This window comes from Quercus lobata, chromosome 12, assembly GCF_001633185.2.
Source record: "Quercus lobata isolate SW786 chromosome 12, ValleyOak3.0 Primary Assembly, whole genome shotgun sequence".
Taxonomy (NCBI): Eukaryota; Viridiplantae; Streptophyta; class Magnoliopsida; order Fagales; family Fagaceae; genus Quercus; species Quercus lobata.
This window is the reverse complement of record NC_044915.1, coordinates 22984169-23001078: the sequence shown is the minus strand read 5'-3', so window position 1 is coordinate 23001078 and position 16910 is coordinate 22984169. Positions and strand designations below refer to the sequence as shown.

The window sequence follows — 16910 nt, the reverse complement described above, 5'->3', positions numbered from 1 at the left end:
CACTGAAACAAAATTGACAACATTAGTAAATGTCATAAAATAATTAACTTTTTACCAGGATCCAAATCCATGGTTATTTAACTTGTAGATGTCGCCCCACCCCCAGTCCTGTGACACGCCTAAACCAGTTCAGCAATTAGCCATGTCACCACCACACCCACCCCCCCCCCCCCGCGGCGGCCTTTTCGTCTCTGCTAGAAGTGGAACCAGAACCAAACACACGACCATGCAAGGGCAACAGTTTATCTTTAAAACCCAAAAAAAAAAAAAAAAAAAAACTAGTTTTGTCTCTGAGAAATTTTTATCAACCACGACGTAGATATTGTTGCAAATTAACACTAGTTCAACTCAAGTGAAGAAAATCAGGATAGACAATCATCATTGAAAATGACATTGAAATCCTCATCATTATGGGGTTGCAATAACTTCACATAAAATGATACATTCCAAGTTGATTGGACATCAGTTCCACTATCTCTCAAGCTACACCACCATCCTTGGCCAATGCGGGGAAGGGAGGGAACGATTCAAACAAAATCAAATATAGAAGTCAGGCAAACTAAAAGAAAAACAATCAGAGCCTTAAGATACCATATGGAAGTGGTCCCATCCCATAACAAAAGAGTGATCCTAACAGTTAGTCATTGGCTCATTGCAAACATTCAATCCCTACTATGAGTTGACCTTATTTCCCCTCCTCCCTTATCTCACCTTTCTTCCTGAAAGAATTGACTCTTGCCTTCTTGATGTGTTTTCTTCCCTTCCATCTTCTCTTGACTTTGGCTCAAATTCATCCTCATTGTACCTTCTTGACCTCTTCTCTCCAATCATTAACTTCTCTCGACTTCCATGAAATTCATCGTCTTCATGCCTTCTCGGTCTCTTTTCTTCTCTCTTTAAGATCTATTGACTTGGACTCATATTCGTTATCATTGTACCTTCTCAATTTCTTCTCTTCCCATCTATCATGATCTTCTCTTGACTTTGGCTCTAGCTCATCGTTATCACGCCTTCTCAATTTCTTTTCTTCCCTTCCACCTCTAGACTTCAGCTCATATTCATCATCACCTTGTCCTCTCGATCTATTTTCATCTCTCAACTTCGGCGGGAATTCATTGTCATCATGCCTTCTTGAACTCTTCTCTTCCCTCCTATATATCATGACCTTCGTCGCCTGAACTCATCATCACCATTCCTTCTCAATCTCTTCTCCTCCCTCATATCCCTTTGCCTACTATTGCTCTCAAAGGCCCTATCATTACCCTTTGCTCTGGAGCGCAAATCTTTATCATCCCGACTAACAGGGGCGGAGCCACATAGTGGCTTGGGGGGGCCGAGGCCCCTGCAAAAAAAAAAAAATTTCCCATTAGACTATGAAGAAAAAATAATTAGGCCCCCCCCAACCTTAGGCAGCCAGCCCCCCCTCCCAATTTCTCACCCATTCTCCCAGGCCTCAATCAAAAATTAGTAACATCCTCAGATTTAAAAAAAAAAAAAAAAAAAAAAAAAAAAAAAAAAAAAAAAAAAAAAGCCCAAAAAAAAATTGAACTAAAATCTGAAAAAAAAAAAAAAAAAAATTCACAGAGAAGCCCACGGCAAGCTAAGCCCATGGTGAGCCCAGTAGCTCGCTCACAGCAAGCCCACGCATTCTCAACCGAAAAAAAAAAATATATATATATATATATATTACAGAGAATCAGAAAATCCAACCATCACGTCGCTGGCAGAGAAATCAAATCGGTGGCAGATACCACAATGCCCGATACTGCCTATACAGAGCAAATCAAGCTCAACAGCAAACCAAACTCAACACTCAACAGCAAACCAAACACAGAGAGAAACACAACGAACACAGAGAGACAGAGGTTTTTATCTATAAAAAAAAAAAAAAATTCCCAAATACACAAATAAAAACCAAACCCCAGCAAACCCACGGTCATGTCGCCGCGACGCCGTAGCTCGCTCGTCGTCGCCGTCGTCACTCGCCCCTCATCGCAGATCGGAGATCGGCCTCTGCTCCGGTGCTCCCTCCAGCCCTCCCTCAAGGTATTTCTCTCTTTTTCTCTCTCACTGTCACTAAAATGAAAAATGGAACGAAATCTTTGTAGATCGTCGACGCCAGATGGTAGATCGGTCATCACTCATCGCCATCGGAGATCTGCCGTTGACTAGTTGCTTCCTTCGCTCCGACTCCGGCAGTCCGGCCCTCCCTCAAGGTTTTTCTCTCTGACTCTCTCTCTCTCTCTCTCTCTCTTACCGAATGGTTTAGACTGTTTATGAATCCTGTTCTACCTGAGCCCTTTTATTCTTTTAACTTTAATATCATCTCACATTCTCACTCATTCTTTTTATTTTTTTGGCTGAACACATCTCAATCATTCATTGGTTGATTTTTTTTTTTTTTTTTTCCTGTTTGTCTTTATCTTATCCGGTTATTCCTCATTGTTGGTCAATGGTCAATGTGTTGGTTTTTAGTGTAAACCAACATTATTAAATAATAATTAATATTTATTCAAAAGTTAATAATTAAATTATTAGCTATTATTTATTGCAATTTTTTAAGAATTGTTTAATTATTTATTGCTATATTTTAGGAATTGTAACAAAGGATATGTTATGCTAAAATTAATGACAAATAAATTAAAACTATATTGTGTAATTACCAACTAGGATTAAAGCATTATAATTAATGATAAATAAATTAAAACAATATAGTTTATTGTTATGCTAAACAACAATAATTAAAGTTATATAATTAAATTAACCAATACATTATAAAAGATAAATTAATTAAATTATTTGAGGGGTTATTATTAATTAAAGTTGTATTAAAAATGGGTTGATTGTTTAAATTATAGTGAAAATTTTGTTTTTTCCTTGAGTATGAATAATATTCATATAACTAAGCAAAAATTTCTAATTAAAATTTTATTTTTTCAGGTTAATTGAGTCATATTCTTAAAGCTAAAAGAATTATGAGCAGGCAAATTGCCGAACCACGTAAATACTGTCTTGTGCGTGTGATTGTTTTACTTTTGGCGTTTTGTTTTCTCTATTTTTTTGTTTCTCACAGGTTTGAAATTTCGGTTGAATTCCCAACATGTTCAAGTATATAATAATATATAAAAGTTGATAATTTTGTATCCAATAGACTTAAAAATTATATTTGGTATATCTTTGTTACAGTCCGGCCCCCCCAAGCATGTATTCCTGGCTACGCCCCTGCCGACTAAAACCACCTTGAGTCATAAGTTCGCGAACAGGATTTGACGGCTTGTTTTCAAGTCTTTTCTCGCCTCTTGTTGGACCCTCAAACTTGTCATGTCCCCAACCTGTATTTGCAGCTCTCTATGAATAGAAAGTAGAAAGTATATATAAGCACCTTAAAATATGACAAAGATGTAAAAGTAAGCATAGAACAAATTTTTCTCCTCTCCAAAATGTAATAAAACACCAATACTTTTAAAAGAGAGAATAAATAGGAAGCAGATGGTCTTTTTTTAGTCATGAGAAATAAAAACCAACTCCCTGATGCGGAATTGAAAACCAAATCATAAACTTAGATTAGTAAAATTTATTGAATGTCGCTCATTAAATGCATATGAATATCATGTAACTTTGCTTGTCAAGCATATCTTAGACTTTGTTGTTTTGGCCAGAAGTTGGTTGGGTAAGCTGTGGTATTGTTTAATGGGTCTGAACATTGGTCTTGGTCAATATAGGTAAGTTTCTAAATGGCCAGGGGTCTCAGATTGCTTGGCAGTTTAATGCCAAAAAAAAAAAAAAACTTGCTTGTTTTCCATGCATGGATAATCTAGATAGATTATATGATTTTCAGGACAGCAATGACGAAGAATGAATTAACTTTCAGCACCTTGAATCAATTTGTATAGTGTGCTGACATACCTTATCCGTGTGAAGCAATCTCTTTTAAGGTATGAATGTCTAAGGTCCCTAGGCTAGATATTTTTTTTCATTTTTGTCAAAGCATATGTTTTGCCTCTGAAAAACTACCAGAATTTTAAGGGCATGTTTGGTTAGCTGAAAAAAGCACCATTTTTTATTTTCATTTTCAGTTTCTAATGGGTCCCACCACTAAAAAACTGGTTTGGTTTTAACATTTGTATTCAGTTTTCATTTTTAATATCCTAAAAGTTGGATTTGAATACAAAAAATGAATACAACTTTTTAGCATTTTCATTTTCTATGAGTACGAATACAATGGCATTCGTAAATATTGTGAAAACACAAAGTTACTTTTTCTTTTAGTGATGTGATGTGCGTGAATGAAAAAAGTTACTTTTTTTAAAAACAAATACAAAAAAATGACCAAACCTGGGTATGATGTATTCTATACCTAAATTATATATTCAAAACAACTTACCAAACACTATCAAATGTGAAATAAGTGTTTTTTTCTATAATAAAATTTGGGATTTAAATATAGAATAAAGAAAATGAAAAGTGAATACACCACTTTTTGAAACCAAACAAGCCCTAAGTTCCCTTCAATTTTTCATAAGTCAAATTGGTCCCTTTGTTTTCCAAAAAAGCTTCATTTCGACCTTTTTTCCATACTCCATCTGCTGGAGTAACCAAATTGGCCTAACAGTTTTTTTAATGAGGTGGCACAATTTCAAAACTAAAAAGACCTAATCAGCAACCAACAATATGGTTCACTAAGCCCCATCCCCCAAAATAGAGAGAGCGCACTCTGGTTGCTAATCTAGGAAGCACTGACACAGTTGGGAGGGTGCCACATCAGAGTCCAATGCGGGGTGTGGCAACCGACATCGCTACCCAAGCATCAATGCCGCATTTGAGTTTTTTTTTTTTTTCTTTTTTTGGGATTCACGCCAACTCGACTTCAATTCGCGCTGGCTCGACTTCGATTCACACCGAACTAGGCTGATCGGTCAGAATCAGGTCATATCGGCCGACGGTTGAAACGGCCGAAACAAATGAAAAAGGCCAAAATCAGCCTTGAATCATGCCGGAACAGCCAAAATCGGCTTTAAATGAGGTCCAAACATCCTAAATCTATCCTTCCTCAATTTTATTTTGAATATTTGTTGCTTCTTTGTGTTTTCTTTTTTGTTTTTGTTTTTTTTTTTTTTTTTTTTTTTTTTGTGTTTCTTGCCTTCTTCTTTCTTTGTTTTGTGAACCAAGGCCATAGTAATGTGTTTTTTAAGAATTTTTTAATAGTAAAAATATAAGAAAATATAAATAAAAATATTTTTAATAATTTTTTAATCACCGCACCCGCACCCTACTTTTTCAAAAATTGTTGAGTCTCGCACCTGCACCCAAATCCGAAAACGCACCCGTGCTTTATAGTTGCTAATTAGGCTTTTTTTTAGTTTTAAAACAGTGCCACATCAATTAAAAAGGGTGTATTCATTGAGGTGCATGTGTTATGCATGTCTAATGCCAGGAAAGTGATGTGAATGGGTTCCACGCTGCCCCCTCCTAATCACCTACCCTCTCCTCCACTCCGCAACTCTCAGGCAATACCACCACCACCTCTGTTTCCCTTCTTACCACCCTCATTCAACCAGACACCCCCTTAATTTCCTGGTTTCTTCCCATCCCTGCTTTCATCACCTTATGGCTTTTACCCATACCACTTTTTTTGTCCACCTTCGACTGTCCCATCACCACCACCAACAACTCTATCCAACCCGCCTACACAAACAGCGCCAAAAATAACCAACACTATAACAGCCAACAATGTTAAACCGATTTCCCAAACCACAGCACCTAAACCTCCCGATGGTCGAGGGGGCAATAAAGGCTCTTTTTGTATTGATTATAAGGTTTTTTCATTCTTGTTTGACGGAGGGCGAACTGATTCTTATGCTATTCATGAGAGTTGCCGAAATATCAAAAGTTCCATTTGGGTGGGACATAGAGGTATAGAATGCATTCGATCCTATTTTGCTGATATAAGGGATTGGGTTCCGGGGAAGGACTTGTTTTGCAAGCATTATAGGGAAAATAATAAATTTTTTGAATTTTGTGGAAAATCGAATAAGGCTGGTCTCTTTGTGGATATAGTTGTGTATTATGGTGGTAAGCGGCGTGGTTGTGTGATGATACCAGCTAGCTTGAATCGTTCTAGATGGTGTGTGTTTCAGAAAGAATTAGACAAGTTCTTATCGGGCAAGAATACTGTATTGGTGGCAGAGAGGACATCAAAAGGTAGTGTTGGTGGTGGTCCAATGGCTGGTGGTGGCCAGACTGGCAAGAAGTTTATCAATTTTGGTAACCAGAGGAAGTATGGGAAATTTCAAAATTCTGGAGGTAATTTGGGATATAACAGGATTAGGGGAGATTCTGCCATTACTGTTTCGAATATAAATGGCAGACCCATACACAAATTTATTTTAAGTTGACTTCTGCCAACCTAGCCTTAAGAGTATTTAAACCAAATGGAGGTAAACGGGTTGTCTCATGGTTGGATTAAGCTAAGCCACTTAAGCCTATTGTAGTAGGGCCTAGGATTAATCAAACCTAAGCCCAAGCCCATTTAGCTAACCCGATAGATAATACCCATTTAGAGGCAATAAATAATCCCGATCCAAATGGGTTGAATGTGAGAATATTCTGCGATCAGGACACGAGTGGGTTAAGCGAGACTTCGAGGGAACCTGGGGTAGCAGCGGAGCCTCTGATGGTGGTTCCTGTGGCTCCGATGAGGGCTAAACTCCTAGTTGCGAAGCTTCTCGCCCCCATATCGGTGGCTTCCCTTCCTGATTGGGAGGTTGAGAGGCAGATTGGAGATGATCCGAGGAACAATGTGGACTCGTACAGTTTTGGGCAGCCCGATGTTATGGATAAAGGCTCACATCAAGTGGTGCTGTCGCCGAAGGATAAGGCAATGGGTGGTGATCCTCTCTAATGTCATCAGTGGGAGATTTCGAATCAATTTTCTTCCTTGAATAATTTGGGTAGGGAGGGGGACCCTTGGTCTGAAGAGGTGGAGGAAGTACTTATGGAAGTACCATGCGTGAGTGACAAAGAGGGGTGTGACTTCCAAACAGTGCCGGAAGTTGCGTATGCCGATGGAATGCAAAATTGTGAGTCTGAGCTTCTATTTCTTCCATGGGGACAAAGTGGAGTTGGCAATACAAATTCGGGTAAAGGGGAGAATGGTCCTCTAGAGTGTGATCCATTGTCTTAGTGGGTCCCTAGGGTAGCTGAGGATATGGTGTTGAGTACGGTGGCTGAAGAGGGTGAGCTTGATGCGTCAAAGGTGGAACATTCGAAATGAGTGTCTACAATGATGAATAGCTTCTGTAAAATGGTGGGTTTTCCTATTGTGAAACATGAAGCTTAATGTGTGGCTTTATTTCGTTTATTAGAACAGGATTGTCTTGAGGTAGCTAATGATGGTTGTAATCGCTGTTAAAGCTAGATAGAAAGGTCTTAGGAAATTGCGGGGTTTGATATCTACAGTAAACTATGATGGGACTTACTCTCGGAACAGAGATTCGTCGACTGGGGGTAGTTGGTAGTTATAAATGTTCTTAAGACTTCTTTCTTGGAATGTTAGGGGGTTAACTAACCCTAAAAAAAGGGAGGTTTGTAAGAATCTTTTGAAGGAATGGAGATGTGATATTGTATGTTTGTAGGAAACTAAACTTTCTTCTTTAAATTCTGCTATTGTGCGTAGCTTATGGGGTAGCCCCTTCATTGATTGGGCTGTTTTGGATGCAGTTCAAACATTTGAAGGGGGGGGGGGGGTTGCTGATTTGGGATAAACGAGTGGTCAAGAAAATTGATGTATTTGTTGGTCAGTTCTCTGTTAGTGTTCTTCTTATGGGAGTATTGGATGGTTTCGAATGGGTTTGTACTGGTTTATATAGTCCCAATGCTGATCATCATAGGGCTGCTTTCTGGGAGGAGTTGTCTAAGGTACGTGTCAAGTGGAACATAGCTTGTTTCTTATTTGGTGATTTTAATATTATTAGATACCCATGTGAAAGGCTTGGTTGTGAGACTTTTAGCTCAGCCATGATTGCATTCTCGGACTTTATTGAGAATAATTATCTAGTGGATTTACCATTGGATGGGGCTTCTTTCACTTGGTTTAGAGATGCCGAGCCGCAAGCTATGCCCCGTATAGACAGGACTCTGGTTTCTATAGATTGGGTGGATCATTTCGGGGATGTGTCTCAAAGGGGTGCTCCCTCGTGTTATTTCTGACCATTGTCCGCTTTTGGTGGAAGCTAGTGGAGTTGGTAGGGGTCGCTATACTTTTAAGTTTGAGAACATGTGGCTTAAAGTTGAGGGCTTTGTCAAGAGAGTTAAATAATGGTGGGAGGAGTATAGCTTTATAGGATCCCCAAGTTTCGTTCTTGCTTAGAAATTAAAGGCATTTAAAGAAGACCTCAAGAAGTGGAATAAGGAAGAATTTGGAGATTTGGCATTTAGGAAGAAGTGTTTGCTATCTGAATTAATGGGTCTTGATGCTTTGGAAGAACTGTTGGGTCTCTCCAATGCGGAACAATCCCGCCAAATACAGGTTAAAGGTGATATTGCAGCATTAGCTGCTTTAGAAGACTTTTTGGAGACAAAAGTCTCGTGCTTTGTTCGTGAAGGAAGGAGATAACAATACTCGGTTCTTTCATAGATTAGCGAATTCTCATAGAAGAGCTAATCACATTAGAAGCATCGAGGTAGATAGAGTCTTATATGAGGACGGATCTGCTATTAAATCTCAGGTGATTCAGTTCTATCAAAATCTCTACACAGAGACAAGTATGTGGCGTCCAACTGTGGATGGACTTGATTTTGCTTGTATTGGAGAGGATGAAAGGTTGTCTTTGGAGAGGGAGTTCTCTAAAGAAGAGGTTACCCAGGTTTTGATGGAGATAGAGGGGGATAAAGCACCTGGGCCAGATGGATTCACCGTGGCTTCTTTCCAAAAATTTTGAAGTGTGGTGGAGGTGGATGTCATGGCTGTTTTTAAGCACTTTCACAGCTATTCAGTGTTTGAAAGGTCTTTAAATGCCTCGTTTCTCGCTCTAATTCCCAAGAAAAATAATGCTATTGATGTTAAGGACTTTAGGCCTATTAGCTTGGTAGGGAGTGTGTACAAGTTGTTGTCTAAGGTGTTGGCAAATAGATTGAGGGTTATGCTAGATAGTCTCATCTCTAAGTCTCAAAATTCTTTTGTTGGTGGAAAATAAATTTTGGATTCAATGCTTATTGCTAATGAGTGCATAGATAGCAAATTGAAGAGTCATGTTCCCTGTGTGATTTGTAAATTGGATATTGAGAAAGCCTATGACCATGTGAATTGGGATGCATTATTCTATTTGTTGGGTAGAATGGGTTTTAGGGTGAAATGGAGGGGGTGGATTAAGGCCTGCATAACTACTGTTCGCTTCTCTATTATGGTGAATGGTTCTCCGATAGGTTTTTTTGGAAGCTCCCGTGGGTTGAGACAAGGTGATCCATTGTCCTTTCTTTTTTTCCTTTTAATAATGGAAGTGCTAAGTAGGATTTTGAAGAAAACTGAAGAGTGTGGTCTGTTTAGTGGTTTTCATATGGCTAGTTAACTCTATAGGGGTATGCATTTCACACTTGCTGTTTGCCGATGATACCATCTTGTTTTGTGATGCTTCTAGAGATCAGTTGATATCTATTAGGCTGGCTTTGACATGCTTTCAAGCAGTTACTGGTTTGAAAGTAAATGCAGGGAATAGTGAGATTGTTCTGGTTGGGGAGGTTGGAAATATAGATGCTTTGGCTGCCATACTTCGTTGTAGGGTGGATAGTCTGCCTATGAAATACTTGGGAATGCCGTTGGGTACTCCATATAAAACAACATCTGTTTGGAATCCTATCTTAGAGAGGATGGAGAAGAAACTCTTAGGTTGGAAGCGTCTTTATTTATCAAAGGGGGGTAGACTTACTCTGTTGAAGAGTACTCTTTCTAGCCTTCCTACGTACTATCTATCCTTATTTGTCATCCCTGTAGCTATGGCTGATAGGTTGGAGCGTATTCAGAGAAATTTTTTATAGGGATCTTTAGAAGAGTGTTTCAAGTATCCTTTGGTGGCTTGGGAGAAGGTGTGTTTACCGTTAGAACTGGGTGGTTTGGGGATCAAGAAGTAAGTGCATTTTAATAAAGCCCTGTTAGGGAAATGGTTATGGAGGTTTGGAAGAGAAGGCACTCACCTTTAAAGGAGGGTTATTGCAACTAAATATGGAGAGGGTCAAGGGGGGTGGACTACTAAAGCATGTAGAAGGGCCCACGGATGTGGTTTGTGGCGTGGTATTCATGATGGATGGGAGAGTTTCTCCAAACATATGGCCCTAGTGGTGGGTGATGGCACTTGTATCCTTTTTTAGCATGATAAGTGGGTTGGAGAGAACACACTTAAAATGCTCTATCCTCATTTGTATGTGTGTTCTAATGACAAGGATGCTTGCATTTCTAATGTATTATGCTATCGGGAGGGTGGAAATGATAGATTTTGGAATGTGAGATTTTATAGGGATTTTCATGAAAGGGAGTTAGAGTCTACATTCTCTTTCCTTGAATTCATTCAATCTCAGATCCCTAGGGATGTTGGGAGTGACACTTCTCATTGGTGTCTCAATGGGAATGACAAGTTTGATACTCGGTCCTATTACAATAATATTCGAGGTGCATCTGCCTCTAATTTTCCGTGGAAAGGCGTTTGGAAAGTTAAGATTCCTAAGAGTGTGGCATTTTTTGTGTGGACAGCGATTCATGGGCAGATCCTTACATTGGATAATCTTATGCTTAAGGGGCACATTTTGGTGAATTGGTGTTGTATGTGCCATCGTAATGAAGAACTATGGATCATCTCCTCCTTCATTGTCCTGTAGCTCACTCACTGTGGGTTTACATGTATCAGATTTTTGGGATCCAATGGGTCATGTCAGGCTCTGTGGATAACCTGGTGTATTGTTGGAGCAATTGGCTAGGAAAATTTAATTCAGACATATGGAATATGGTTCCTGGCTGTTTGATGTGGATTGTTTGGATGGAAAGAAACCGGCGCTCTTTTGAGGATATTGAGAAATCTTTGGTTCAATTACAAGCTTTATGCCAGAAGATCTTATTTGATTGATCTAAGTGTTGGGGCTTCTCGGATTGTTCTACTATCTTGGAATTTATTTCTTTTCTTAGTTGTGCACTTTAAGTTTTTTCTTGTTGTTTGATGCTGTTTGTTTGTTTGTTGCATTTCCTTGTGTTTACCATCATGAACACCTTGTATTGTTTTCGTTAGTGTTAAAGTTTGTTTAATAATATTCTTATTACCTATCAAAAAATGATAATGATAATGATAATAATAATAATAATAATAATAATAATAATAATAATAATAATAATAATTGTGTTATTTTTGTTGTCCTTTTAATACAAACAAGAGAACAAATAATAAAAATACTCCAAAATAAAAATTAAATAATACATAAATTTTGAAGTTTACACAATTTATTGTTCACTAATGATATCATCACCATAAAATAAATAAAAAAGATATTAAAAATCGTGGACCACAATACTTATCAGGTACAATATATCACCACATGTTAAATGTTGCCACTAAACATAGTTCAAAAAACTGATTTTAATTCAATTTTCACTAAGAGGGAATGTCTAACTTTACATATTACCTTCAAATATATATTTTTTAAGAAAAAAGTTATAATGTCCCTTCTTTAAAAATGAGTTGAGTCGAGTTGAATTTGAATCGGATTAATGTTTTTAGGTCCAAATTTGCCAGGTCTTCACTAGGGATGTCCACATGTCAAATTGAATCAAGTTTCTACTTAACCCATTCACATCGGGTGGTGGAGAACAAAACTCCTTGTTAACCAATCAGGAACAAGCTCAGTAATTCGATGGTGCACTTCCTCATAGGTGCTTGCCATTTGGTTGAAACCAAGTCAAAATGGTGATATACCCCTTTCGCCCAAAAGTTCTAGTAAAATGCCCCATTTTTGAAACTATTTAGTGATATGTCCCTGTTTTGAAACTCGATTTGTTTAAAATCAAGTTTCAGAAACAAATCGAGTTTCAATAAGGAACTTGAGTTCCATAATTTTTTTTTTTAAATTTTTTTTTAAAGTTTGATTTGCTTATAACTCAATTTTCTAAAAATCGAGTTTTACATGAAAACTCGATTTTCTAAAAATCGAGTTTCAAAATAAGGACATATTCCTAAATAATTTCAAAAAGAAAACATTTTCCTAGAACTTTTGAACGAAAGAGATATATCCCCTTTTTAGCCCTCCCTAGTCTAGGTGAATATTCTACTAAGAGAAGAGTTTTGTCGTGTAGAGATTCTTAAAGGGGACTTAAAAAGAGGAAATCCGGCCCTCGATTCGATTACGTCGAATTTTAAATCATCAATCGTAACACCTGTCAAGTACACTCCCATTAATTTCTCCAAAAAAAAAAAAGTACACACCCATTAAAATCATCTGAAATCGGGTCGGTTTGGGTACCCGTTTTGGACAGCCCACTCTTCGCTACCAAACCCATACTAAATGATATCATCACTTTTTCACTTTCAGTTTTCACCTACCGCCCATTCCACGTGACACTACTCTAATCCTATCCACGTGACCTTTATGTGTCATCCCACAGGTAACGTTATTCTCTCTCTCTGTCACTCATAGTCATAGTCAAAGCTTAGGAGCCGTTTGGTTGGCTATAATTTACACGTTCAAAAACAAACACAACAAAGTCTTCCAGGCAAAAAAAACAAAGAGATTGAGAAAAACGCTATGAAGGGCAACAACCAAGAAACCCCTAAACCCCCATCCAAGGTAAGATTCAGATTCAAATTCCAAGATTTGATGTTTTTTCAATACCCCATCTAATCTATATTCATAATCAAGGTAAAGGGTCTTTCAGAATACACAGAATTGAGAAAATAGAAGCAAAGAAATCATCTTTCTTTTTGGTTTTGGATGTTAGGAGTTAGATCTGTTTGACTATTTGGGACTGAGGAAATCTGTTAAATTAGTCACACACTTTTTGGGAAGCTGAAACAGATAAAAAAAGAAATGTATTTTTAAAGTATTGGGGTGCTTCAAATTTTTTGTTTTTTGTTATGTTTGATTTGTTTTCTAGGCAACCCAGAAGAGAGTTATTGTTATAGATTAATAGGTATTGTTCCTTTACTTGTTTAGTTATTTGTTTTGTTGATTGGAATTTACAGTGGTTTGAATCTTGCTATGAATGGTTTGTAGACTTGTAACTCATAATTCTAATATAAAAAAGACAAAAGTTTTGGGTTTGGGGTCTGAAAATCAGAGGAGAAAAAAGAAAATACGTAGGTGTTGTCAGGGTGATCATGGGGTTTTTATTAATAGTGATCTGATTGAATTAAAAACGTTGAGATTTGTTTTTGGAACTGACGATTGAAAGGTTATGAGGACTGTAGTGTTCGATTTGATTTGTTGATGGTATTGAAGAAAAATCGGCTTAAAAAGATTTTTACCATATAAATTTTAATATGAGGATTATTGTTGATGACAAAGCTAAGTATCGATGTGGGGGTCTCTGTTGATATGATAACATGGTGATAAATGCTTTAGTTTATGTTCCTTAATGTATTACTTCTTCCTCTTTGGTTTGGATGACTCCTTATGTGCAATCAGACATATGTGTTTCTTTTTGAAATTGGACTAGATTTGTGAGTCTTTATGAATGATAGTTATAACGAAAGGCGGTGGGGAGAGACAGTTTGTGATCCATGGATTTCTAATTGGGAAATGGTATCTTAGCACTGTGGCTAGTGTGTTACGCGCTAATGTAACTAATAGAGTAATGAATTGGTTTGTTAGTAGTTTGTTAATTTTCCAGGCTGTTCTTTTCTTAAATCTTCTTATTTTGAAGGGAGAAAATAAGAACAACAAGGTTTGCTTCAAGGGAAACCTAGACCTCCAATTTAGACTTACTTAAAAATTTGTAATTGCTAAATTATGGCTACTTTTAGTAATTGTCCACTTAAAGATAAACACCAACTTCATAGAAACTATCAACAAAGGTGATGATTGGTAGGTAGCCTTATCTCCCCCCCCCCCCCCCCTCCCCTCTCCTCCTTTTATATTTTGAGAGGCTAATTCTTGGTCTGGAGCCCATTACATGCTGTTTTTGGTGGAAGGCACTGGTTATCGAACAAAGGCTGAACTCTAATTTATTTGAATCAATGTACCAGATCCTTAACTCTACTCACCCAATAGTAATTAAATAAGCAAGACACACATCATAGTTGTGGTCTGTGGACTTCTAAACTTTGCTAAATTAGAACATTTGAGTGGCTAAAGGAAGGGAAATCAAGTGAGTATTTGGGTTTTGTGTGTGTATAATTTGCATGAATATTATAAATGCCTTTGGGTCTTTTTGTTTTTTGAATTAATAATAAAGTGTGTGGGTGAAATCTTTTTTTCTGCAGTTTGTGTCTCACAATATAAATCCCATTCTGGATGATCTTTTCATTTAACTAATCGAAACTGACTGAAGAAGCACTAAAATGGGAGTATTCATAATTGGACTTAATCAACAGGCAAAAAGTGAATAAGTGGCCCCTAAGCATGAGTATAAATTGCTTAACGTTTCAGGGTGAATGCCCCTGAATTACCCAACAACTAGTTCTAGTGGGTGGGGTTAGTTGGCTGTAGGTCTTACTAGCTAGAGGTGAGTCCAAAGGGATTTTCTTTAGAAAGGTTCCCTATGTTATTAAAATTAAAATAAAATTAAAAAAAAAGAAGTAAAAAAGTGATTTTTTTTTTTAGGGTGTGGGGGTGGGAGGTGGGTTCTTTGATGTCTGCTAATCTGCATTTGGATTTTCATGACAGCAACCACGACATAATCATTCAATTGATCTATATGCTGCACAATGTGGCAAATGCTTTAAATGGAGGTTGATTGATACACAAGAAGAGTTTGAAGAAATCAGAAGTAAACTGATTGATGAACCATTTTATTGCGACAGAAAACCTGATGTGTCTTGTGAGAATCCTGCTGATATTGAGTATGATGCCACTCGGACCTGGGTCATTGACAAGCCCAACACCCCAAAGACTCCAGAAGGTTTTAAGAGAACCTTGGTGCTGAGGAAAGATTTCTCTAAATTGGATGCTTACTTCATTACACCCACAGGGAAAAGATTGCGAACCCGTAATGAGATGGCATCGTTTATAAAAGCAAATCCAGAATTCAAAGATGTGTCTCCTTTAGATTTCGATTTTGTTTCCCCAAAGATCATGGAAGACACTATTCCTGATTATGTTGTTAGGAAGCCTTCCTCTAATGGTAATGGTAGTAGTAGAAGCAAAGCACTAAAGGAGAAGTCTGAGTCAAATTATCAGTAAGTGCAGGTCAAGCATTCTGTAGTGCATCCATACTCTCAAGCCTTGTGTATTTCTGAGATTGATCTGGTGAGAGGGTGGTGTTGCGATAATTTGGCTTTAAGCTTGTAATTCTTTTGTTCATGCTTTTAATATGATGTAGGGAGAACAGATAATAGTACACATTTAATGTGAATTTCTAGATAGCTATTGCCTTGTAATATTGAGTTTTTACCCTTTAGTTGCTATGTTAATTTATCATTCATTTTCTGTGCAAGTGTTGGAAAGGTTGGCATGATATAAACGTGCAAAAATGTTCATTTTCCAACTTTAGATGCTACAGAATTGGCATTTCAACTGATCATAGACATGTTACATTTTTTTGTTTTAGTTCTGGTACTCGTAAGCTTCCTACTATATTGTGAACTACAGTCTCAATACTCCAGCTAGGCAGCATCTCCTCTTTCACTGGGGTCACTTAGTAGTGCTGCATCATCTTCCACCAGAACAATTACTCCAGCTCTCAAGTTGTGCTAGTTTTAAAACCTCTCTCACAACTAAGGCATCTGCCACTTCAACCATGTTAGATTGGATTCTTCAATTCCATGAAGCCAGTCTTTAGCTTGATGTTCTCTAGCAATGACAGTCAAGTAATCATGCATTTTCCTTATGGCATATATCTACATTTAGCTTAATGTAATTTTTTAGTTGGGGGGACCCAACACTGCAGTTTGGTAGCTTTAGTGGCTTGTTACTTGTTGGAATCCAACAGAAGCCTTTGCAACAATGCGTAGGACCTCATAAGTGATAATAGCCGGATTCAAGGATCTAGGAGCCTCTGAGTGGGGAGATACTAAATGACCAAAGAGTTTTACAGCCAAAGCCACTTAGATTTGCTCCAAATCCTAAATTCCATTAATTTCCCAACCATGCCACTCTCTTGAAGGCACCTATGGAAGTTGGAACAAATGTAGCTCTTCTAGTTTTCGTTGACATAGCAATTTTCCTCCTCAGAGACAAGCAACCACTGCCATTCTCCACAAAAATCCTGTGTCATGCAACTTGGCATTCCAAATGCCATTGTAATTTCCTGTTACCCAGTATGCTTACATTATAGATTATCAATTTTTCTTTTCTGCTACCCACTCTAGCTTGTTTGGTACATTTGTTGATGACATAGGAATGTGGAGGCTATATGCCCTACCGATTCTGGATCAAACAGTTAACTAGTAAATATTGCCTCGGTTAACTATTAAATATAGCATGGAGCATGGCTCATTCTCTTGTCCATTGGGCTTCCTTTTGTTCAACGTGGGGACTTCAACCCATCTCATTTATTCCTTGGGCGTTTTGTAAAGATGTTGATAGACAGGTTCCCCTTTATTGTTTGTGCACTCATTTAGGCTTTCTAAATAAAATTATCATCTTACCAATAAAAATTATTGTCTTATAAGGGTATATTTCGATATTGCTTATTAGTGAAAACTAAAAATTTATTGCTGAAAACACTATAGTAAAATAATTTTTAAATTATAAATAGAGCCCATGGGACCCAGTTTTAA

General features: G+C 37.6%; 1 protein-coding gene across 1 annotated transcript; it reads left to right on the top strand.

The window, feature by feature from the left end:
* Positions 1–12676: 12676 nt before the first annotated feature.
* On the top strand, positions 12677–15618 carry LOC115972326 (methyl-CpG-binding domain-containing protein 4-like). Its single transcript, XM_031092582.1, has 2 exons — positions 12677–12819; positions 14857–15618. The coding sequence occupies exons 1-2, from the start codon at positions 12778–12780 to the stop codon at positions 15370–15372; spliced, it is 558 nt and encodes a 185-aa protein (XP_030948442.1). The 5' UTR covers positions 12677–12777; the 3' UTR covers positions 15373–15618.
* Positions 15619–16910: the final 1292 nt, after the last annotated feature.